A 24001-nucleotide genomic window follows, 5' to 3' on the forward strand; every position below is an offset into this window, starting at 1 on the left:
GGTGGGTTTGAACCGCCAGCCTTCTGGTTAGCAGTCAAGTGCCTTAGCCACTATGCTACCAGAGCTCCCACTGTATTCACTGTAGGTGAGCTCAATTCCCAAAACACAGGGTGGCACAGAGGCTGTGAATACTGGGAGCTCTTACTTCCCCCAGCACTGCAGCACAGAAAAACTTAGACCCCTCTCTTCCTTCAAGTTGGTTTAGAGTTGCTGTTGTGTGCAGTGGAGTCCATTCTGACTCATAATAACCTCACTGGGCACAAAACTGTCCCACAGGGTTTCCTAAGCTGTCATCTTTATGAAAGCAGATCACCAGGTCTTTTCTCTTGGGGATCCATTTGTAGGTATGAACCGCTGACCTTCCAGTTAGTGCCAAGCACTTTAACCATTGTACCATTAGGGCTCTGCGGTAGTTAAGGTTGTGTGTAAACTTGGCTAAGTTGTGTGTAAACTTGGCTGGGTTGTGATTTTGAGTGGCTTGGCAGCTGGATGTAGTTATTCCCCATGATGAGATTGGACATGTTATGATCAACTCCATGTGGAATCTGCTGTGAGCAGTTAATCAGTAGAAGGCGAGTCGTCTTCAGGGTGTGGCCTGCTTCCAATATATAAGAAAAGGATCCTGCATTTGGCTTATCATCATCTCCAGTTCCTGGACTTGAACCGTGTTGCCTAACAGTCTTGGAGTTATCAGCCTCAACAGCCAGCAGCCTGCTATACTGCCTGCCAACCTTGAGTTTGTCACTCCTTGCAGCTGCATGAATCAGGGAAAGCCTCCAGCTTACTCCAGTGAGCCTGGAAGGCACAGCTGAAGGCCAACGCCAAGGCCAAGGGGCCTCCATCCTGCCCCTAGAGCCAGCACTCCTGAATTTGGACTTCTAGCCTCCTAAACTGTAAGAAAATAAATTTGTTTGTTAAAGCCATCCACTTGTGGTATTTCTCTTACAGCAGCACGAGAAAACTAACAAAGGATTCTTTGGCTTAGAGTTAAACCTCTTTGCCAACAAGTTGATTTCAGCTCAAGTAACCCAATAGGACAGAGTGAACTGCCCCATGGGGTTTCTATGGCTGTAAATCTTTACAGAAGCTGACTGTCTCATATTTCTCCTATAAAGTAGAACCACCAACCTTTCAGTTATTAGCTGAGTACTTTAAACATTGGGCCACCAGGGGTCCATTGGCTTAGAGTAGAGAATACTAAAATCATAGGATGAAATCAGTGGAAGAAAGCCTGAAAGTCATTTGGTCTGATCTAGAAATTTCTAGGCATTTCTAGAATGTCCCTGATAGTGAAAGGGAGCTCACATGAACATATGGTAGTCTCTGTTCATGTGGAATAGCTGCAACAAAGAATGCTTTCTGATGTGAGCTATGGTCTGTCCTGTGTCCCACCACCTTAATATTCTAGAGCACCACAGAGCAGCTATCCCTTGCCTATGTGGAGGCTCTGCAGATGTCTGAAGACAGAGCTGTTTTTGTACCCTGAACTGGTTCTCTCCTGGCAGATTCCTACCCATACTCAGATCCTCCCAAACTCAGATCACCATCACGCTTATTCTGAAGCCTTTCTCAAGTTCATGTCTCTGCCCTAGGAGCTCCCCCAGTGCCTCCCTCATAGCTCTTACAGCCAGCAGTACTGCATTGTAACATATCTCTTTATGCGTCTGTCTCCTCCAGTAGACAGAGAATGCCTGCAAAGCAGGGGTGGTAATGAACCCTCTCTGTATTCCCATCATATTGCCTGGCTCAGACCAGACTCAATAAATGTTAGGTAAATTAATGAATGTCAACCCCACACCTTTCATTCTCCAGGGTAAATATCCCCAAGCATTTAGCTGCTACTTAAATGACAGCTTCCAGGAAATGATGCTGAGAGGGAAGTAAGAGAGCAGAGGAAGCAAAATGTTTTCCATCTGGCCTGAAGTCACATCATTCATAGTCAAAGTTATGCCTGTGAGACAGTCTCCCCAGCTTCTCCCTCCATGATGCCTTCTCTACCCAGTGACCTTCGCAAATACAATGGTAGAGATACTGGTAGGTCTCACCTGCTCAAATTCACCAGCAGGAAACTGGTCCCTCTACAAACCAAAATGTAATATTTCTATATCTCAATCTCATTGCTTGTAAAAATTTCTCCATCAGCCTACACTCACTCTTTGAAACAAGGAAATATTTAATGTCTTACTATTTCCTAAGGAAGGAGCCCTGGTGGTGCAGTAGTTAAGTGTTCAATGCTATCCAAGAGGTTGGCAACTTGAACCCACCAGCCACTCTGTGGGAAAAAGAAGTGGCAGTTTTCCTCTATAAAGATTCACAGCCTTGGAAACCCTATAGGTCAGTTCTACTCTGTCCTACAGGGTCACTTATGAGTCAGAATCATCTCGATGGCAATGGTTATTTTCTAAGGGGTTAGAAGTAAAGCAACTGTCATAGGCAATTACTTAAGTACTCTCCAGAAGTAGTGCAGAGAGGGTCATGAGCCCAGAAACAAAGCTGCAATAAGGTCAAGCAGTACTTGTGCCTGAGATTGAAGCTACAGGGACTCACAACCCACAAATGGCATTTTACCATCCACAGGATCCATTCACCATCTACAATGGATGGGAGATCATGGCACCTTCCTGAAAATCCTTGGAAAACAGTTAAAATGAAATGCAGTCAACGATATAATATCAGTAAACTTGAGGATTATAACAAACAATCAATGTCTGCTGAGATAAAAATGATGGTGGTAGAATGATAAAAGAAAAAAGGCAGGTGGTGGCTGTCTTCAAGGTAGGAGAAAGGAGGAGGGTATAAGGACTGGTCAGCACATGGCCATACTGATTAGCTAATAGGAATAGCTGTGCTTCTTGGCAGAAATGCCCCTTTGGTAGAGAAGGGTGACCTGGAGACTAATACAGACTTTGTGAAAATATCCGAAGACATCCAACCCCACTGCTCGGATTTCTTGTTCATAAAGAAACCTGGTTTTAATTTGGTTTCTCATGGAGCATTTCCTATAGGGAGAGAGTATCATACTCTGCTGACATCCATATCCAATTACCTTGAGGGGCACAAATCTCATTATGCTTTAGTAAATTGGCACTCCAGTTTAAGTCTCTTTTGAATCTGGTTAGTGGGAATCAACTCACCAGGATCATTTGAATAACATGAAAACTAAAAACAGTTGTTGTTGAACTGACTGACTCATGGCAGCCCAAGTATGTCAGAGTACAACCATGCTCTATAGTGTTTCCAATGGTTGATTTTCTGTAAGTAGATTGCCAGGCCTATCTTCTGAGGTACCTCTGGGTGGACTTGAACCGCCAACCTTTTGGTTAGGAGCTGAGTGCATGAACTGTTTCGACTACTTGGGATATAGCAATATGAATAAACAGATCTAATTTTGTTTCTAAACTTCTAAAACCAAAGTCTGGACTCTAACCCCATGGTGACCTGATCCAGGCAGTGTGCCCCACCTGGCAAATGAATATAAAAAAAAATCATTGCTGCGTGCTGGTAATGCTAGTTAATCATTCTTACAAACGTTAGTACTTCTTATACTTGTAGTAGTAATAGCCATTACAGTAACTCTAAAACCCAACCCAACCTACCATCATCGAGCTGATTCCGATTTATAGTGACCCTACAGGACAGAGCAGAACTGCCCCATAGGGTTTCCAAGGCTATAAATCTTTACAGAAGCAGATTGCCTCTGTCTGTCTTCTGTGGAGCAGCTGGTGAGTTTGAACTGCCAACCTTTTGGTTAGCAGACTAATGCCTTAACCACCATGCCACCAGAGCTCCTTACAATAACTCAAAAAGCCAAGCCAAATTCACTGCCATTGAGTCAATTCCAACTCATAGTGACCCTTGTTTGGTTTCCAAGGCTGTAAATCTTTATGGAACTACACTACTCCATCTTTGTTCCATGGAGCAGCAGGTGGGTTTGAACTGCTGACCTTCTAGTTAGGTGCCAAATGCCTTATCCATGATGCCACCAGAGCTCCTTTATGATAACTCAGGCATGGTTATTTCACTGGGGCTCAATGATTACACTGTGCCACTGTGGCTCCTGTGAGTGAAATAAGTGAGACTCTTCTACTGAAACTTAGTTTCATGTTTTCTCCTTGGGACATCTGGAGTCCCTAAAGAGCCAGCTGTCAATGGTTCAAAATGGTGGCTACATTGACCAGGATCAACCTTTGTTTCAGAAAATAGATACAGCATGCACATTAGGCATTCACAGTTCCCCTTCTCCAATGCTAATTAAGCTGTACGCATTAGCAAATAAACTTTTATGAGACCTAATTTTAAAAAACTGAACAAAATTAAGAGGTCAGAGGTCACAGCTTGGGTAAGTGTCCTCTCCATATATGGTCAAGTCCATCCTAGCCTAGCCTGCCTAATGCCTTCGACCTACCTTCAGTTTGGGAGTTGGAACTGCCTTATGTTCTTTCTCAGTTTATTTAAGAAGTTTGCTGAATTTCTCCACAGCATTTTATATTACTGAACATAAATTTGGGCAAGTGAGCATTAAATAATCTACCTGAAGTTGTGAGAAGAAAGGCAGACTATGTGTTAGCATAAAATTGAGTTTGATCAATAAGACGCTGTGCTTCTAGGCTGAGCCAACCTCATAAAAATGGATGCCAATATGCTCATTGTGGTGCCTAGCCCACCCTCTTCTCAATCCTTCCCAATAGCTTAAGCTATGCAGGCAAAGCTGTTTTTCACAAGTCCTAAATCCAAAGGAAGATTCTTGGCAGAACAAGGACCTATCAATTGTGTTTAAAAGATGAGTACCCTTGATAGGAAAAAATATTTCCCCTTCCAAATGATGGATAGCATAAAAATGAGTGTGGGAATCAAAAGAGAGCTAAATCATCAAATGACAATGAAGAATGTTTACATGGCATGCAGAGAGGAGAAAAATTTGGGGCCATGGCCTATCACAGTCACTTTTGCTGCAGTCTGATAACTCAGTGTGCCTGGTTTATCAAATGAAAATAACAGCATCATGCTACAAAAAAGCTGCAGAGGAGAATGGTTTTTCCATTATGGTTGATATGAGCAATAAGGAGCTCTGTGCAAATCCCTGTGGGTGGCCAGCCTCCCCAGTGAGCTGCCTGTTGGTCACAGTCTGCTTAGTGGCCTGACTCATAAGTCTTCAGACAATGAATGGGCCTGGGAGACCAGCACAGTGGATCACTGGCAAGTAGCAACAATCTGAGACTGAGAGCTAGGAGTTCTAACTCCTACTACTAGTTCAACCCAGTGCCAACCTAGTGCCATCAACACCAACCCAGGTACAGAATTCTAAGGAACACCTCCTAATACCCATAGCAACATCCTACTCCAATGTCAAGATTTCAGGGAAATAATTATATATGCAAACTCAATGGGCATCTATAGATACTTGTTGCATATCAGAATAGTAGCTCAAGAATCAAAACAAACAGATGAATAGATAAACAAAATATGGTTTATCCTTACAATGTAATAGTATTGAACCCTAAAGAGAAATGAAGTTCTGATACATACTATGACTCGGCTGAACCTTGAAAACAGCTTGCTGAGTGAAATACATACCACCCACACTCACTGCTGTTGAGTCAATTCTGACTCATAGCAATGCTATAAGACACAGTAGAACTGCCCCAAGAGTTTCTAAGGCTGCACTCTTTACAGAAGCAGATTGTCACATATTTCTCTCATGGAGCAGCTGGTGGGTTCAAACTGCTGACTTTTCTTTCAGTTAGTAGCTGAGTGCTTAATTACTGTGCCACCATGGCTCCTGTGAGTGAAATAAGTGAGACACAAAAGGACAGATATGGTATGATCTCAGTTATATGAACTATTTTGAATAGGCAAAATACATTGGGATAAAAATTTATTAGTGGTTATCAGGGGCTAAAGAGTTCTGGTGGTGTAGTGGTTAAGGCATTTAGCTGCTAACCAAAAGGCTGGTGGTTAGAACCCACCAGACACTCCATGGAAGAAAGATGAGGCAGTCTGCTTCCATAAAGATTAACAGCCTTGGAAACCCAACGGGGGTCACTATGAGTAGGAATTGACTCAATGGCAGTAAGTTTTGTTTGGTTTTTGGTACCAGGGGCTGGGAGGAGGAGGAAATAGAGAGTTACTGCTTAAGGGGTACTGAGTTTCTGTTAAGCGTGATTAAAAAACATTAGGAAAGGATAGGAGTGATGGTTGCATAACACGGTGAATGTAATTAATGTACTGAATTGCACACTTAAACATGGTTAAAATGGCAAACTTTTACAAATACCCATTTCATCACAACAAAATAAAAAAAGAATCAGAACATATATTAAAGAAAAATAAGCAGAGTCCAGATAAAAGCCCATTTTTTGCCCAACCCCTGAGAGAGTTTGCTAGCCTATACCAGATTCAATCCTTTGTAGCAAGGGGATTGGCCTAGCATTCATTTTTTTACACTTTTTCACTGTCAAGCTGGGCAAGGCAGGACCTCTGATAAAAATTTTAGTTGAGGATTTTTGGAAGCAGGGTAAACAAACACAGGGCCCATGTGAAGTGTTTGCTTACCCAGAAGCCCCCCTAAAATGGCATGCAAAATTGTATGTATATATGACTTTATCTGTGAAGAGGGCCCACAGCTCTCACTCAGTTTTCAAGAAGACCTGTAAACCCCATACCCCTCAAAAGAATGAAACTACTGTAGAAGACGGTCAATGTGTTTTGGAAGTGGAAGCAAAATATAAATGCAATTTCTTAGTTTTATAGCTCAGAAGAATATGGCCTTTACCTATTTGCGTGTGTAAGTGGGAGCCCTACCTGCCAAGTACATTGTAATGGGTAAAATTCTCCTACGATAATGGTAAGAATCTATAGGAGCTGTCACCTAAATCCACACTAAACTACAAAAGCTGCCTAGCTGAATGTGCTGTAGGAAGAACGTTTGCTTCCCAAATAATGAGACAAAGTCAATTCTGAAGGGATGTTTCCAGCATTCCTCCAAGGAAAACCAGATGCCACATACTGTCAGACCTGTCTCTGATCATAACCCCCTAAGTTTACCCTGTGTGTAGAGGTCTGTCTGCCAGAAAACATTTCTTTCCTTGGAGATGAGGAGGAGGGGAAATTAACTTCCTGTCAATCAGATAAATAGTTGGCTTAACCCCATCCTAAAAGTATGTTCCATAATAAACATTTGAAAATATAACTGTTGAAAGAAATAATTTGAAAATAATCTAAAAGTGGAGTAATAATAATAAAAAAATCAACAACAACAACAAAAACCAAAATTGATCACCCTCAAACAACTGCATAGAACCTATGGCCCATGACTTCAATTTCATGGTTATATGGATAGGGCACAAAAGGAACTCCAAAGCTGTTTCTATTCTTATTACATTTTTCCTTATTGTGATTTCTTTTACAGATGTCCTAATATTTCTATAACAGTTTGTAGCCCAAGCCAAAATGGCAAAGCAATACTTACAAGATGTAGGCAATCACCCCGATGGACCAGCAGTCAACAGCTTTGCTGTAAGGTTTCTGGGCGAGGACCTCCGGAGCTGTGAAATTATAAGAGAGAGACACACTTGACAATTTAAATATCTATAAAACCAAAACCAAACTCACAGCCATCATGTTGCTTCTGACTCATTGTGACCCTCACTGGGGTTCTAAGGCTGTAAATCTTTACAGAAGTAGATTGCCTGATCTTCCTTCCACGGAGTGGCTGTTAGGTTTGAGTCACTGACCTTCTGGTTAGCAGCCAAATGCCTTATTCACTATGCCGCCAGAGCTCCTTTAAATATCTATAGCATGAGACAATTTTTAGTTTCTTCTTTTTCTGTGTGCTATTGGAGCTGTGGTAGCATAGTGCCTAAGGCACTTGACTACTAACCAGAAGGCTGGCGGTTCAAACCCACCAGCCACTCCTCAGAAGGAAGATGGGGCAATCTACTTCCGTAGTGACACTGCCTCAGAAACCCAAGGAGGGGTCGCTATGAGTCAGTCTCACTCGATGGCACAAAAAAACAACACAACAACATTGGGACAGAACATTGAGAGTCTAGAACTTGACTAGAGAGATCAGACTTGTTTTATTTGTCAGCTTTTCTAACTAGAAAAAAAATGAGGATGGTATGTGAGTATATGTTTAACTGGAAATTACCAACCAAAATCAATCAACAAATACTCAATAGATGTGTATTATATGTTGGTGCTGTGCCCACAGCTTGTATCAGACTGAGGCACAGAAAGATAATATTTAGTTTAAGGTCTCGGGAATGTGAATTCATCTGAATTCAACTCCAGGAACCATTTCAGCCTTTGTGTAGGGTCTTGCTAGGTGCTGAGGGGACTATGAGTTCCTCAATCTGCCTTCATGGAGCTTGTAATTCAGTAGAGGTTGGAGCTAAAGTTGGTCTTTGGGAATTTTGCACTAGGCCTGCTCTAAGTTTACTATCTCAGGTTTAGGGGAGATTACCTGTCATTTTATTTTATTTTTTTTTATCTGTGGAACATGAAAAATGCTGTTTAATCTCACTTTCTTTTTCCTAAACCACTATTCATCAAGTCATCCTGTGTGGGAGAGGGTGAAGATTTGGATTTATTTTGATCTGTTCTCGTACTCCCTGTTCCTGACCTCATGATTTCATCCCAGGGTCATTTACCTGGCATAGTTGGCACTCAAGTATTTGTGCAAAGAGTAAATAAATACAAGAAGAGACATTAAACCTTATTCACAATTAAAATTTCTTTTTTTTTTCAATGCAAAAAGAGCTGATTGAGCAAAGACTTTCCAGAGAAACTGAAAGAATAGAGGAAATACCCTTTCAAAAAATCACTATGGCTTATAAGGCACTTGTTCTATACTGGACTGTGTCTTCTAAGAGCTTTGGGTGCATTAACTCACTTACTCCAACAATCCGGGGGTTGGGAAGAAATGTTACTATCACCATCATCATCATCACTAAGTTAAAAGGGAGGAAACAAAGGTAATTGAGAAGTTGAATAACTTGTTCAAGGTTATCTAGCTAGAAAGAGGCAGGGACAGGCTTTGGGCCTGGTAGGCTGCCTCTGCACCAAATTCCTCTCAAAAGGAATCTAATCCATATTAAAAGCATACCAGGAGCTGAGTCTTCTGCTAGTCATCCATAAACATTTTCTAATGTGGTCCTGACAATTAGAAACTCTGGCAATGGTCATTACCTATATATCTGTTGTCATCAAATCAATTCCCACTCATGGGGACTGTGTGTGTGTCAGGGTGGAACTGTGCTCCACAGGGTTTTCAGTGGCTAGTTTTTTTGGAAGTAGATTGCCAGGCCTTTCTTTCAAGGTCTATGGTGGACACAAACCTCCAGCCCTTTGATTGTTGTTGCTGTTGTTGTTATGTGCCATCAAGTCAGACCCGACTCATGGTGACCCCTCCTTGGGTTTCCGAGGCAGCATCACTACGGAAGTAGACTGCCCAACCTTCCTTCCGAGGAGTGGCTGGTGGGTTTGAAGGTTAGCAGTCAAGTACCATAGGCACTATGCTACCAGAGCTCCTAGCCCTTTGGTTAGCAGGTGAAAATTAACGATTTGCACCAACCAGGACTCCATATGCACCTTATAGATAAGGAAAATGAGCTGCAGAGAAGTTAAATAACTTGCCCAATGTGACACGGGTAGATATGGAAGGGCTGGGGTTAAAACCCAGGCCAATCTGACCCTTTCCCTGCTGCTTTCACTGGAATATACTGTGTATCAAGGTGAGCATTACTTCCGTTTTTAAGAAAAATCCCTTTGCAGGAAAAGTAACAAAGAAATCCTATCTTTCATTGTGTTGAAGATAAATATCTTCCTGAACAAGAATAGAAGAGGATACAAACAATTGTTGATTGTCTCTGGATATGATAAGTGAGAAATACAGTCTACAAATAATCCTCAAATCTCATTTTAGGTTTCAGTCTCCAATTTCCCTAAACTTTATCAGACTTTTTTATTTTTTTAAATAAGAGAAAAACAAATAAATGTGTACATCCTTCTGTTGCTATGCTCATCCTCAATGTAGGTAGCAAAATGAGAAATGACTATAAAGCTAGGGAACTCACAAAGTAGAGAAGGAATCCTCAGATAATTGTAAACTGGCTGCCTCCTTTTCCCCATAACTGCTAAGAGTATATTTCTCAGGCTCTTCTATTACAGCAACTGACAAAAGGGAGCCATTTACCACAGTAAATGTCTTCCTGATTCACGAGCTATGCATTCCCTGAACTGATGTTCCTGTCTGAGTGGTCACACAGGCACAGATGGTGTGAGGTGACTGCATTAGCAAGAAGTGTATTTCTGAGCCTCCAAGGCTATCCTTGTGGCCTGATGGAAAGTTCAAAAGGGGCAGAGAAAGCTCACAGAACAATGCCTGACCCAGCATTCCCTTCCAGCCCAGCTGACGACAGCATGTCATGAGCACAAAGCCAAGCTTCTGAGTAGAGGGCCCTGGTTCCACATCAAAGAGGGCAGCAGCACTCCTCAGATGGTGAGGCCCTCCTCATCCAGTCAGAGCATACAACCAGCTGTCAAATGGTGCAGAGGCACTGGGAGCTCAGGCAAGATCAGAGCATGAACTCTTGTTACCCAGCAGGTGCCAAATGAGACCTATGGGGAAGGAGCATAGAGAAGGAAGCCACAGGCATCTCCAATAAGCTGCTCCCACAGTTTACAAACAAAGTTTGGGCCAATCCCCTGACTCATAGTCTTTGTTCTTGTTAGTTGCTATTGAATCAGCTCAGATTCATAACGACCTCATGTACAACAGACAAAATGTTGCCCAGTCCTGCAACCATCTTTACAACCATTGGTATGTGTGAGCCCACTGTTCTGGCCACTGTGTATTTTGAGTGCCTTCCAACCTAGGAGGCTCACCTTCTCATACTATATGGGACAATGCTCTGTTGTGATCCATCAAGTTTCCACTGGCTTACATTCAGAACTAGATCATCAAACCTTTCTTTCTATTTTGGAAGCTCTGCTAAAACCTGTCTACCATAGGTTTCTGTGCTGGTATTTGAAATAATGGTGGTTTCCAGCATCACAGCAATACACAGTCCACCACAGTACAACAAACTGACAGGCGGGTCGTGGGGAAAAAAGCAGCCAAGATCTTTATAGGGGTAGTAAGAGATCACAGCACTAGAAAGCCAGTATCATTCTGAGAAAGAACTAATACTCTGTGTATTCAAGCTCTCCATCTTGACAATCTTAGCACTGTGGACCGTGGGAGGGAGGATTCTTTGCAAGACCAACATCTTTATGCTCCTCTGCATCCTCATCATCTGATGAGAGAGGAACATACTGGCCACCATCCGTTGCTCAGAAAATGAGAAAATAAAGAACATGGTTTCCCTCTAGAAATCACACACCCACGGACACTTGCACGTCACACATATCACCTTCAATGTGTCAATTTCACCAAGTTTTGGGGGAATTGTACAAGGCAATGCATAGACTTGAAAAGTGACTGACTGATTTTTTATGCAATGTGAAACTTGAATGCTACTTGAGATATTTAAATTCTGGAAACCACAACTCATTTATGTAAAAATTTAAATGAGATTTTGTTCAAATGATAACATTTAAAAAAAAAAAAAAGTTTTCTGGTTTAGATCTAGGAAGATGGACACTAAAGGAAAAGTTCTTAATTATTAACAAGTCAATATGAGGATTGTAATATTGCAGCTTGACATCTATATACCTGTATTGAACATTTTTTTTGGGGGGGGGGAGGTGTTTGCTTCCTATCTGAGTTATAACAATAACAACACAAACATCATGATATGGAAATAACAGTCTCACCAACTTAAAATATCTTTAAAATTTATAATGACACATGCACTAATAGTCTAAATTCTAATTTCACTTTTGATATAATTCTTGCAACCAATTATAATTCTATTTTTGATGCAATTCTTTGGAACATAGCTTGAGAAAGTACTCGATTACTGTCAAGTAGCTACATTTCATCTCACAGTAATTCCTGAAAAAAATAAACTCTCAGGCAACATTTAAAACCCTCCTGACAATTTGATGTGGGGATGAGATCATGATGAAACCATGAGGTCAACTGAATTATTTGTTCTCTTGATCCTCTCCTTTTGTGTTCTACATTGCTCCTTGTTTCAACAACCTGTTGAATTCACCTTGGCCTGTATACCCAAAATTCTACCATCTTCTTGATTCCTTTCAACTTATGCAGGGCTGGGAGAGTCTATTTTCCACCCTAATCTTTTTAGAAGCTACTATTCAAGATCGTTTTAAAATGTTAAAGAGCAAAGATGTTACTTCCAAGACTAAGTTGTGCCTGACCCAAGCCATGGTATTTTCAATTACCACATATGCATGCGAAAGCTGGGCAATGAATAAAGAAGACCGAAGAAGAACTAATGATTTGAATAATGATGTTGGCAAATACTGAATATGCCATGGACTGCCAGAAGAATGAAAAAATATGTCTTGGAAGAAGTACAACTAGAATGTTCCTTAGAAGTAAGGATGGTGGGAATTCGTCTTTCGTACTTTGGACATGTTATCAGGAGAGACCAATCTCTGGAGAAGATATCATGCTGGGTAAAATAGAGGGTCAGAGGAAAGGAGTCAGACCCTTAAGAAAAAGGACTGACAGAGTGGGTGCAACAACAGGCTCAAATGTAGCAATGATTCTGAGGATGGTGGAGGACTGGGCAGTGTTTTGTTCTATTGTGTATACAGAGTCACTAGGAGTTGGAACTGACTTCATGTACACCTAACAACAACAACAACAACATTCACATGAGGTTGCCATGAGTTGGAACTGATTGGACATCAATCACCACCACCAACAACATTAACACTGAAGGAGGCCTTGGGGTTAAGTGCTTGACTACTAGCCAAAAGGCTGGCAGTTTGAACCCACCTAGGGGCATCTTGGAAGACAGACTTGGCAATCTGCTTTCAAAAGTCCACAGCCTTGAAAAGCCTATGGGGTTGTTCTACTCTGCATATATAGTGTTGCCATGAGTCCAAATTAACTCGATGATGACTAGCAACAACAATTTACGTTAAGAGAGTCCCTGAGTGCCGCAAATCATTACTGCTAACTGAAAGGTTGGAGGTTTGAGTTCATCCAGAGGAATCTCAGGAAAAAAAGCCTGGAAATTTACTTCTGAAAATTCAGCCATTGAAAACCTTATGGAGCACAGTTTTACTCTGATACAATGAGGTTACCATGGGTTGGAATCGACCCAATGGCAACTGGTGGTGGTGATAAATTCACATTGATTACAAGTCAAACTCCCAAGTATTAGGTTAACAATCTTAAACCACTCACAGGGATTCTTCCGAAATTCTGAAAATCACAGCATCTAGTTTACAAACTTTCAGAATAGAAATGAGCTACCTGGCCAAGGCAGGACAGAGCAACATCCATCGATAGTCTGAAAAAAGGATGAGGCTTCTCTGAGCCACAGATCCATCTCTTCCCTAATTCTGCCTGGAGATTCCAACAAACTTCAATCAAAAGAGAATTAATATTCTTTCCTAATTGTACACAGCAGAATTCATGTGAAGAGGGGCTGCTCTGAAACCTTCTAATGGAGGGAGGTTTTTTTTTTTTTTTTTTTTTTTAAATCATAAGAACCTAATTAGAGCTATTGACAAAGACAGAAGTCATTAAAAGGCCCTGTGACTTCTTTGTGGTGCTATCGGCCCATAGCCAGAGCAAGAAAGGACTTATTCTGGCACAGCCATGGCAGAGACAAAATTGACTCAAGAGGAGAAGGACATATCCATTCCTTGAGTGGATGACAAAACACAGTCCCTGGAGGCTATAGACCCACCCTCATGGAAGTGTTGGGAAGGACATATACAAGATAGGAAGCAGGAACAACCTTCTGATTGTCTTTTAACCATAAAACCAAACCTGATGTTGTTGAGTCAATTCCAACTCATAGTGACCCTATAGGACAGAGTAGAACTGCCCCATAGGGTTTCTGAGGCTGTAACGTTTATGAGAGTAGACTGTGGAGTGGCTGGTAGGTTTGAGCAGCTGAAAGCTTTAACCACTGTGCCACCAGAGCTCCCTTATGACTGTCCCTTAGGCTTGGCCAAAGTCACACTTTTTAAGGTACAGAGAGTGGGGTTGGGGTGGAGACAGCTGTATCTGGATGACATGTGATGGGCATGACAGTTGAGTTCTCAGGTAACTCACAAAATCCTGTAATACATTAGCACTCCTATCACACCTTACACATCCTTTCACTACTGTGTGAATCACATTGTCAAATACCAGACTGCATGCGCAATAGTCTTTGTCTTTTCAGGGTTCTGCATGTCCAGGTTAGTCAAGAAAAGTTTATCTGAACCGAAACTCGTCACCATCCATATGGTTATTTCTATGGAAAATTCCATGCAATTGGATTCAAACTTAGCTGCCTTAAATATTTTTGTTGAGGAGATACAGAGAGAAAAAGAATAAAAACAGAGGCGGAGACAAATGGATTTTGAGACACAAACAACTAGTAGATTGGAAAGTGTGGTAGTTAAAGTTATGTGTCAACTTGACTGGGCTGTGGTTTTGAGTAACATGGCTGCTGGATGTAGCTATTCACCATGAGGAGATTGGATGTAGTGTTATCAACTCCATGGTGGAATCTGCTGTGAGAAGCTAATTGTCTTTGGGGTGTGGCCTGCTTCCAGTATATATGAAGAAGTTTTGAGAAAAGTCTCTAGTTTTTTGATATGTCTGGATCCTGCATTTGGCCAAGTCATCTCTAGTTCCTGGTTGAACCAGTGGCCTGCTGAGTTGCCTACTGATCTTGGGATTATGCCATTTTACCTGCCAACCTTGGATTCGTCAGCCTCAGCAGCCAACAGCTGCCTGAGTTAGTATATACCTTCAGTGGGCCTGGAATAAGATCCAGAGCTCAAGTCAAAGGTCAAGGGGCCTTCACCCAGCCCCTAGAGCTGGCACACTGAATTTGGACTTTTAGCCTCCTAAACTGTAAGAGAATAAATTCCTGTTTGTTAAAGCCATCCACTTGCAGTATTTCTGTTAGAGCAGCATTAGAGGTTACCAAGACAGGAAGTATCTACATTAGGTTAAAGCGAAAGCAATTGCTAAATATCTTTCCATAAGCAAATGATTTCTGATACAAATTTTGGGGATAAAAGAGGTAGAATTCACCTAGATTCTCTGCAGCATATGTGTTTGTCATTCAAATTGTTCTCCTTTCAAAACCTTTTCCCAAAGGGACTTTAGAATTACTAGGTTTTGGGATGAAGGGCAGAAAAAAACAAAACAAACAAACAATACTAGGTTTTGGGCTGAAGGGCAGAAAAAACAAAACAAACAAACAAACAAACAAAAAACAGTTAAATGATATCTTAGAACCTCCTCCTTGTTCAGACCTTGGGTGTTACTAATTCGCTTTTCTTTGCTATTCCTGACAGAAAGAATATTCTATAACCTTATTTAGTTTATAAAAGTAAATAAAAGTTAATCTCCATGTAAATCATGCTGCCTCAGCAGAGCATCCCTGAGCTATGAGAGACCTCTCTGTGGTCAGAGTGGTCCTCCTTCTGAGCCCCAGGCTTAACGCATTCCCCTTAGTAAAACAGTAGGTTCAGAATTTAAAATTATTAAATTTACTACTGTGAAACTCATTACCAATCCACTCATGGAAAATTCCGCTTTGTGGGAAACTTCTTCTTTAAACCAAGCTATATTTTATTGGTTTAGATCAAATGTTCCTGGTAAAGGGAAGAACTCCAGAGATTAAAATAAAAAGAATTTCAGAAACCTTTCATCTTGTTTTTCAAACAATTAAGCTGCCGATTTTCCTTCCTAAAGGCAGGAGAAGAAAAAGTCTTAAGCAAGTGTAACTGAAAACTAAGAGACCAGCTGTCTTTTGGGGTGGGAGGTAGGGAGTGGCGGTAATCAATCTTCATGCTCTTATAAAGTAGAAAAATAATTTCCCCATTTCCTGAGCTCTCAAAGATGTGCTGAGGAGAAGTTTCTGTTGAGAGTGGAGGAATATGAGACCTCAACCTGTTACTAAGCTCATACTCATGTTATTAGTTCACCTACTGTTGGTGAAGAATATTGAAAAGACCATGGACTGCCAGAAGAATGAACAAACCTGTCTGGGAAGAACTACAGCTAGAATGTTCCTTAGAAGCAAGGATGGCGAGACTTCATCTCAAGTACTTTGGACATGGCATCAGGAGGGACTAGTTCCTGGAGAAGAACATCATGCTTGGTAAAGTGGAGGGTCAGTGAAAAAGAGGAAGACCCTCAAAGAGATGGATTGACACAGGGCTGCAACAATGGACTCAAAAACAGCAACAACTATAAGGATGGTGCAGAAATGGGTAGTGTTTCATTCTGTTGTACATAGGGTTGCTGTGAGTCAGCACCAACTCAATGGCACCTAACAAGAACAAGAACAAGAACATTGTTCTACCACCCTTCTCTGTACTCCAATGATGATCACTTTCTGTGGGTGAAAGAAAGGAATAGTCAGTCAGGAGAGGGCAGCCAGGAAAAAAAAGAGCATGCCTGGATTCTAGAAAATGAAATCCAATGATCCAGAACCAACAGAACCTGGATGGTATCTGTCCTTTTATTCAATCACTGAATAAAGAGTTACTGAAGTACTTCCTATGGTCTGGGTGCCATTTTAGGCACCAGCTTTATGGAGTGAGGGAGGCAAACCTGGCTCCAGCCCTCATTGTATTTCTGTTCTGCTGGGTAATGACACAAGCCACAGATGGAACCAGGTACCAGCCTCAGAATCCTCTGAGGAAGATGACAAGGCCAAGACAGATGAGACCATGGCAAGTTGTGAGAAGTGATTTGGATTTTCAAGTTTAACCTACTCTAAATAAAACTCTGAAAACACTGATGGCACATATACATATTTTCCTCAATAGCCAAAGGCTGGAGAGACTGCAAATTGAGAGAATAAGAATGATACGCAGGGTAAAAGAAACAGGTGTGGCAGGGTAGCATAAGAATTGTGTTTGCAATGTGTTCTAGCAATAAAGTAATAGTTTCAGATATGAAAGAGGGAGCTATTGCTTAGAAGGCATAAACTTTTATTAAATGTGATGGAAAGATTTGGAAATAGATAGGGTGAAGGTTACACAACATGATGAACATAATTAATGTCATTGAACTGTATCTGCAAAAAAAAAAAAAAAAAAAAAGTTAGAATGGAAAATATATACAATACTTACCACAATGAAAAAGAAAGAAATAGTAGATGAGGTAAGACGCAGCATTTTATAATTAAATGAGAGGTAAAATTAGTGAAATGGTTGACGGAATAAAAAATTATACTTTAGTAGTCTGGCTTTAAAAGAAGTTCTGGTGGTATACTGGTGAAAGCTTTGAGCTGTTAACCAAAAGGATGGTGGTTCAAACCCAACCATGGGGTATAGAAGAAGTAGTGTGCTTCCATAAAGATTTACAGCCTTAGAAACCCTATGGAGCAGTTCCTCTCTGTCTTAAAGGTTCACTATGAATCAGAATCAACTTGATGGCAGTGGGTTTGGTTTGGTTTTGTCTGGTTTTAAACAGTCATGAAGATTATGGTTTAATGTAGACTATTTTCACTCATCTACCTAACAGCAAGTGAGCTGGATAGAGTATTCTGGAGGGTGGGCCTACTGTGTTCAAATTCTGTCTTTTGTCATCTCTGATTTAGCTAGATAGTTTAGACAATACAATAGAGTCTTTACAGGAAGAAGCCTAACAGAGAAGTAGGGTGAACTAGTGAGGAGAGCACTGGGCTTCCATAAAAGTGCTTGAAAAATTACTAGATTGAACACATATACAGTGGCACTCTCACCTTTGTTATCTCAGACCCAGCACTGATCAGAGGACAGAATGATAGGCTGGGCTTTATGCCAGTGGATCTCAGAGAATTCATTTTGTTTCTATGTTTCAGTTTCCCATCTTAAAGGGCACACCTACAACTATGTCATAGAGTTATTTCTTTCTGATAAAGAATTTGAAACAACTTTCATTTTGCTCAACTGAAGAGGAGATATGATCTCACATTTTAAGGAATATCATTAGATGGCTATGTCCAGGGTTAGACACTTGAGTTCCTATTCTTGAGGAACTCGCAACAGACAATGAGAAAAAACACAACTCCCCTTGCTGGTGGATGAGTGAAGAATCTAAATCAAATCGTAATATTGATTCAAAGAGCTAGTGATACTGCAAGTACATAAAGGTAGAAGGATTTCTTTTAAACAGTGAGAGAAAAAGATGTTATTTCTATGCATTCGTCATATTCTCCAGCAATGTCCTTTTCAGAGATGGGAAATAAAAATAAGTAAATAAAAATAAAATTCAGCTTTTGTATTACTAGAACCTCAAAAAATTCAGTGAAGAATTTGGCCTTAGAATTACATTATGGCAAGTAGGTGATATTGAATGTGTTCAGTTGGCTCTTATTCTTGGTGGTTGCAGACTTTTCAGCAGCAAAAACGAAAAAGTCAGATAATGAGTCATTATGAGCATCTTGATAAACAGTTTTAGTTTTTGCTTTGAGGTGGTTTTGCTTTCAAAGTGGGTTGTAGCTCCAGTAAGTCTAAAGTACTGCAGTCTGGATTGCTGGCAAATAAATAATATAGCTGAAATTCAGAATCATTCCTTGTCTGTGGTTTTCTTCAACCCAAGAAGGGCTCAGAAGTTAAGAGGAAGAGTGGAAGTCTCTGGGAGAGTGCTATTCTTTTCTCCTGGTATAGATGCCTTCTCTCATTCTTACCCTTACTATAGGATTTAACTTAGAGTTATAATTTGCTAAAAATGTATTACTAAAGAGTAGTTCACTCAGACTTTCCTATAGCCTCTAGGATTTCACCACAGGAATGACAAATTCCCATTAAAGCACCAAACTGGTTTATAATGACAATCCTAATCTGAGTTGGGATTTCTGTTCAAATGCTACCAAAGCCAAAATGTGGCTGGTGGGTGGAGAGGTGAGGCTTCAGAATAGGAAGGGAGTGGAAAATGGGAGGGCAGCTGGTATTTTAAAATGTGGGAGAGACCTGGAATTCAGTGGGATGGAGGAAAGAAAATGTTCTGAGTAAGACATTTCAGAGAGATGTGGCAACAAATAACTCTATCATGTCTTCCTTATAGGGTGTCCCAAGATCCAGCCTTCCACGCTAATGGGTTTGTGTCAGCAATGGGATACTTAAGCCATTGCATCGTTCTGAAATCTGACAAGAAGCTACATTTCAAATTTGTAAGACTGTTATAATCATTCCAAAGGTTTTTTTTTTTTTTAAATCATTGTGTTGTTGTTAGTTGCCAGTCGATTCTGACTCACGGTGGCCCTATGTGTATAAAGCACAACTTCCCTATCAGGTTTCCAAGGCTGTGACCTTTCAGAAGCAGATCACCAGGCCTGTCTTTTGAGGTGCCTCTGGGTGAGTTTGAACTGCCAACCTTTCAGCTATTACCAAAAAACCAAACTCACCACCATCAAGTCAGATCCTACTCATAGCGACCCCTCCTTGGGTTTCCGAGGCAGTATCACTATGGAAGTAGATCGCCCAATCTTCCTTCCAAGGAGTGGCTGGTGGGTTTGAACTGCCAGCCTTCTGGTTAGCCGTCAAATGCGCTAGGCACTACACCAATGTTTAACCATTTGTGCCACCCAGGGAGCTCTTTTATAATCATTACAAAGGGAAAAATAAAAAAGAACAAGGTGCACAATGCTTCTCTACCTCCTCTCTACCAGCATAAAATGGTACCAGTCCTCAAAGTGTGAAGGTGCATCTCAACATCAAGTATTTAGAGCAGAGCTGCTAAGAGATTCTTGAAAGGTAAAAACTGCTTCAAAACACTGTACTAAGGAAGATTTGGGAGCTCTGGTGGCGCAGTGCCTAAGGCATTTGACTGCTAACCAGAGGACTGGCAGTTCAAACCCACCACCCAATCCTCAGAAGGAAGATAGGGCAATCTACCTTAGCAGTGACAACGCTTCAGAAACCCAAGGAGGGGTTGCTATGAGTCAGATCTGACTCGATGGCAGCGAGTTTGGTTTTTTTGGTTGAAGAAGGATTTAATGGGACTATACATGTAGAAGAGCTCTGGTAGTGGTTAAAGAATTTAGTTTCTAACCAAAAGAATGGTGGTTTGAACCCACTAGCCACTCTGTAGGAGAAAGATGAGGAGAGCTTGCTTCTGTAAAGATTTATAGCTTCGGGAAGCTTATGGGGAAGTTCTACTTTGTCCAACAGGGTTACTATAAGTCAGAATCGACTCAGTGGAAGTGGGTTTGGTTTTCGTTTTTGGTACATGGGAAAATGGGGATCCTCAAAGGCAAGGCTGTGCTCTATTTGCCCATGTTCTAACAATGAACTTTTTATCCCCTGTCCATATTCACTACATCAAGGCCAACAAAAGGAACAGGCCCCAAAAGTCTCCTCACTTAGCGGGCCAAGTTCTAACAAATGGGGTTTAGTTAGAGCACACAGTGTGATGAAATGCATGATGTGGGTTGTCAGTGAGTAGCTCCTGAGAAAGAAGAAAAGAAAAGATTCTTATCTGGATCTTCCGCCTACTTGTCTGTGGCCCGTGTGACAGTTTATCAGTTACATAAAGTTCTGTTGCAGTACTAGAAGTCTGAGAGAATGAGAACAATGATGTAATGCTTATAGTCACATATCAAAATATGATATTTAACCAAGCAAAAAATAAAAACCAAGCTGTGTGGAAAGAAAACTACCACTTAGAAAAGTGAAGATTAAAGGGTTGGGAAAAAAGGACCTATGAGGAAAGATGAAAGGAATCAAGATTACTTAGGCTATGGAGGAGAAATGTGTGACATCAATCAATTTAATCTAATTTCTTCTTGTCTGTCCTGAATGGAGACAGAAAACAAACAAACATGATCAATACTCTTGACACATGGATATTTACATACTTAAAGGATTACTGCAAAGTCCCATATTTGTGGAAACACATAATGGCAGAACCAGGCAAAATTATGGAGATCATTTAGTCCAGCATGATTATTTTATTTATGAGAAACTGAGAATCTGAAGATTTAAGTTAAGAGCTCAGAGATACTGAGGATACCTGCATGCACATCCTACTTCTGTAATGGCCACCGACCACAGGCTGGGTGGCCTTGAGCAATGAAGGTCCTCATCTGAACACTGTGCTTGATGGAGCCACTAGTTTCCAAGATATCATGATCTCCAGTCCCATGCCAAGCTCTAAAAATGTGGTGATTCTGTGAATTAGAAGCATTCTTCTAAGTGGGTGAAAAAAATAGGCTACAAATATTGACTAACGTTTCTTGAACATCTGCATTTAGAAAAGAACAAGATGAGACTTGTTTTAACTATTTTGAGGCAAGTTAAGCTAGAACTAGACCAAAGAGTTCTGCAATGGATGTTCAGGCAAAATTGCAACCAAGTTACTGAAGGAGGCTGGAATGACTCCTTCTTGATCAGCTTTAACAATAATTTGCCACCATATGAAGAACTATGGTGCAGTTCTGCTTGCAAACAGAAGGATGAACCAAATGTAAATATTCCTTCCTATTTTTGAGCAGTATCCAATAATGAGATCCGTATTTGTACCCATTCCAAAGAAGGGTGATCCCACAGAATGTGGAAATTATCAAACAATATCATTAATATCACATGCAAGTAAAATCTTGCTGAAGATAATTCAAAAACAGTTGCAGCAGTATATGGACAGAAAACTTCCAGAAATGCAAGCTGGATTCAGAAGAAGATATTATTGGAACGAGGAATATCATTGCTGATGTCAGATGGATCTTAGCTGAAAGCAAGAAATACCAGAAAGATGTTTACTTGTGTTTTATTGACTATGCAAAAACATTCAATTATGTGGACCATGTCAAATTAGTGATAACATTGAGAAGAATGGGAATTCCAGAACACTTAACTGTGCTCACAAGGAACCTGTACATGGACCAGGAGGCTGTCAATGGAACAGAACAAGAGGATACTGCATGGTTTAAAATCAGGAAGGAAGTGCATCAGGCTTGTATCCTTTCACCATACTTGTTCAATCTATATGCTGAGCAAATAAGAAGCTGGACTATATGAAGAAGAGTGTGGTGTCAGAATTGGAGGAAGACTCATTAACAACCTTGCTTGCTGAAAGTGAAGAGGACTTGAAGCACTTATTGATGAAGATTAATGAGTACAGTCTGTAGTATGGATTACATCTCAAAATGAAGAAAATTAAAATCTTCACAACTGGACCAATAAACAGCATCACAATAAATGGAGGAAAGATTGACGTTGTCAAAGCTTTCATATTACTTGGTTCCACAATCAACACCAATAGAAGCAGCAGTCAAGAAATCAGATGACATATTGCACTGGGCAAATCTGCTGCAAAGAACCTCTTTAAAGTATTTAAGAGCAAAGATGTTTCTTTGAAGGCTAAGGTATGCCTAACCCAGGCCATGGTATTTTTGATTGTCTCATATGCACGTGAGAGCTGGACAATGAATAAGGAAGACTGAAGAAGAATTGATGTTTTTGATCTCTGGTATTGGAAAAGAATGCTAAGAGTATCGTGGTCTGCTAAAAGGACTAACAAATCTGTCCTGAAGGAAGTGCAGCTGGAATGCTCCTTGGAAGTGAGAATGGCCAGACTTTGTCTCACCTACTTTGGTCATGTTGCCAGAAGGGACCATTCCCTGGAGAAGGATATCATGCTTGGTAAAGTGAAGGGTCAATGAAGAGGAAGGCCCTCAATAAGACAGATTGACACAGTGGTTGCAACAATGGGCTCAGTTATAGCAAGGATTGTGAGGCTCAAATCATCTAGGACCAAATAGGCAGTGTTTTGCTCTGTTGTACATATGATGGCTATGAGTCAGAGCTGACTTGACAGCACCTAACAACAACAACAACATCAATATCCAATAACGAAAGGTGCTCTGGTGGTGCAATGGCTAAGGCATTCAACTGCTAACCAAAAGACTAGTGGTTCAAATCCACCAGCCGCTCTGTGAGAGAAAGGGGAGGAAGTCAGCTTCTGTAAAGATTTATAGTCTTGTAAACTCTATGGGGCAGTTCTACCCTGTCCTACAGAGTTGCTATGAGTTGGAATTAACTTGATGGCAGCAGGTTTGGTTTGGTTTGGGATATCCAATAACAAAAGAGTATGGTTGTTGGTGTGTACCCCAAATGAATTTTTACAAGATGATGAATCAACAAGGCTTGATGGAAAAAAACATTTCATTTTGCTAAGAAACATCACAGAGCAGTTAAAGCTCTACCACCCTTGCTTTGTCTCCTTTCTAAAGTAAAGTCTGTTGTTAGGGGCCACTGAATCAATCCTGACTCTTAGCAACTTGAACTGAGAGAGTAGAACTGCCCCACAGAGTTCCCTATGCTGTAATGTTTACAGGGTAAGGAGCCCTGATGGTACAATGGGTAAGTGCTCGGCTAACTGAAAGGTCGGTGGTTTGAATTCACCCAGCAGCCCTGCAGGAGAAAAGACATGGCTATCTGGTCCTGTAAAGATTACAGTCTATAAAACCCTATGGGATAGTCCTACTTTGTAGAGTTACTATGAATCAGAATTGGTTCAATGGCACACAACAACAAGTCTTTCTCCATGGAGCTGCAGGGTGGGTTCAAACCACCAGTCTTTCAGTTAGCAGCCAAGTACTTAAACACTGAACCATCATGGCTCACTCCTGAATCACCTAGCTAGTAAAAGTGCACATGCTTGCCTTTTTCTGGAGAGACCCTTTGCCATTTTATCTATAGACAAAAAGTTGAAAGTTCTTTTAAAAAAGTTTAATTTTCCTTTCCACTAAATCCATAGAATCTGAGAAATCACACAGCATACAAATATGATATTAAGAAATATAACAACTGGGGGGCAGGGCAAGATGGCGGACTAGGCAGAAGGATTGCACAGACCCTCTTCAACAAAGAAAAGGGAAACCAATTAACACAGACACAGAAGATAATCTTGGAC

At 40.9% G+C, this 24001-nt stretch overlaps 1 protein-coding gene across 1 annotated transcript in view; it reads right to left on the reverse strand.

Annotated features, from left to right (window-relative positions):
* CAMK1D (calcium/calmodulin dependent protein kinase ID) overlaps nt 1-24001 on the reverse strand; it is a 643088-nt gene that overhangs the window by 39161 nt on the left and 579926 nt on the right. The window contains exon 6 of the mRNA XM_007935426.2: nt 7469-7544. Within this exon, the coding sequence (XP_007933617.1) occupies nt 7469-7544 (76 nt within the window). The remainder of the gene's footprint in view (nt 1-7468; nt 7545-24001) is intronic.

The sequence above is a fragment of the Orycteropus afer genome, unplaced genomic scaffold, assembly GCF_000298275.1.
Source record: "Orycteropus afer afer isolate SDZICR_OR568_19922 unplaced genomic scaffold, OryAfe1.0 scaffold00028, whole genome shotgun sequence".
NCBI classification, from domain to species: domain Eukaryota; kingdom Metazoa; phylum Chordata; class Mammalia; order Tubulidentata; family Orycteropodidae; genus Orycteropus; species Orycteropus afer.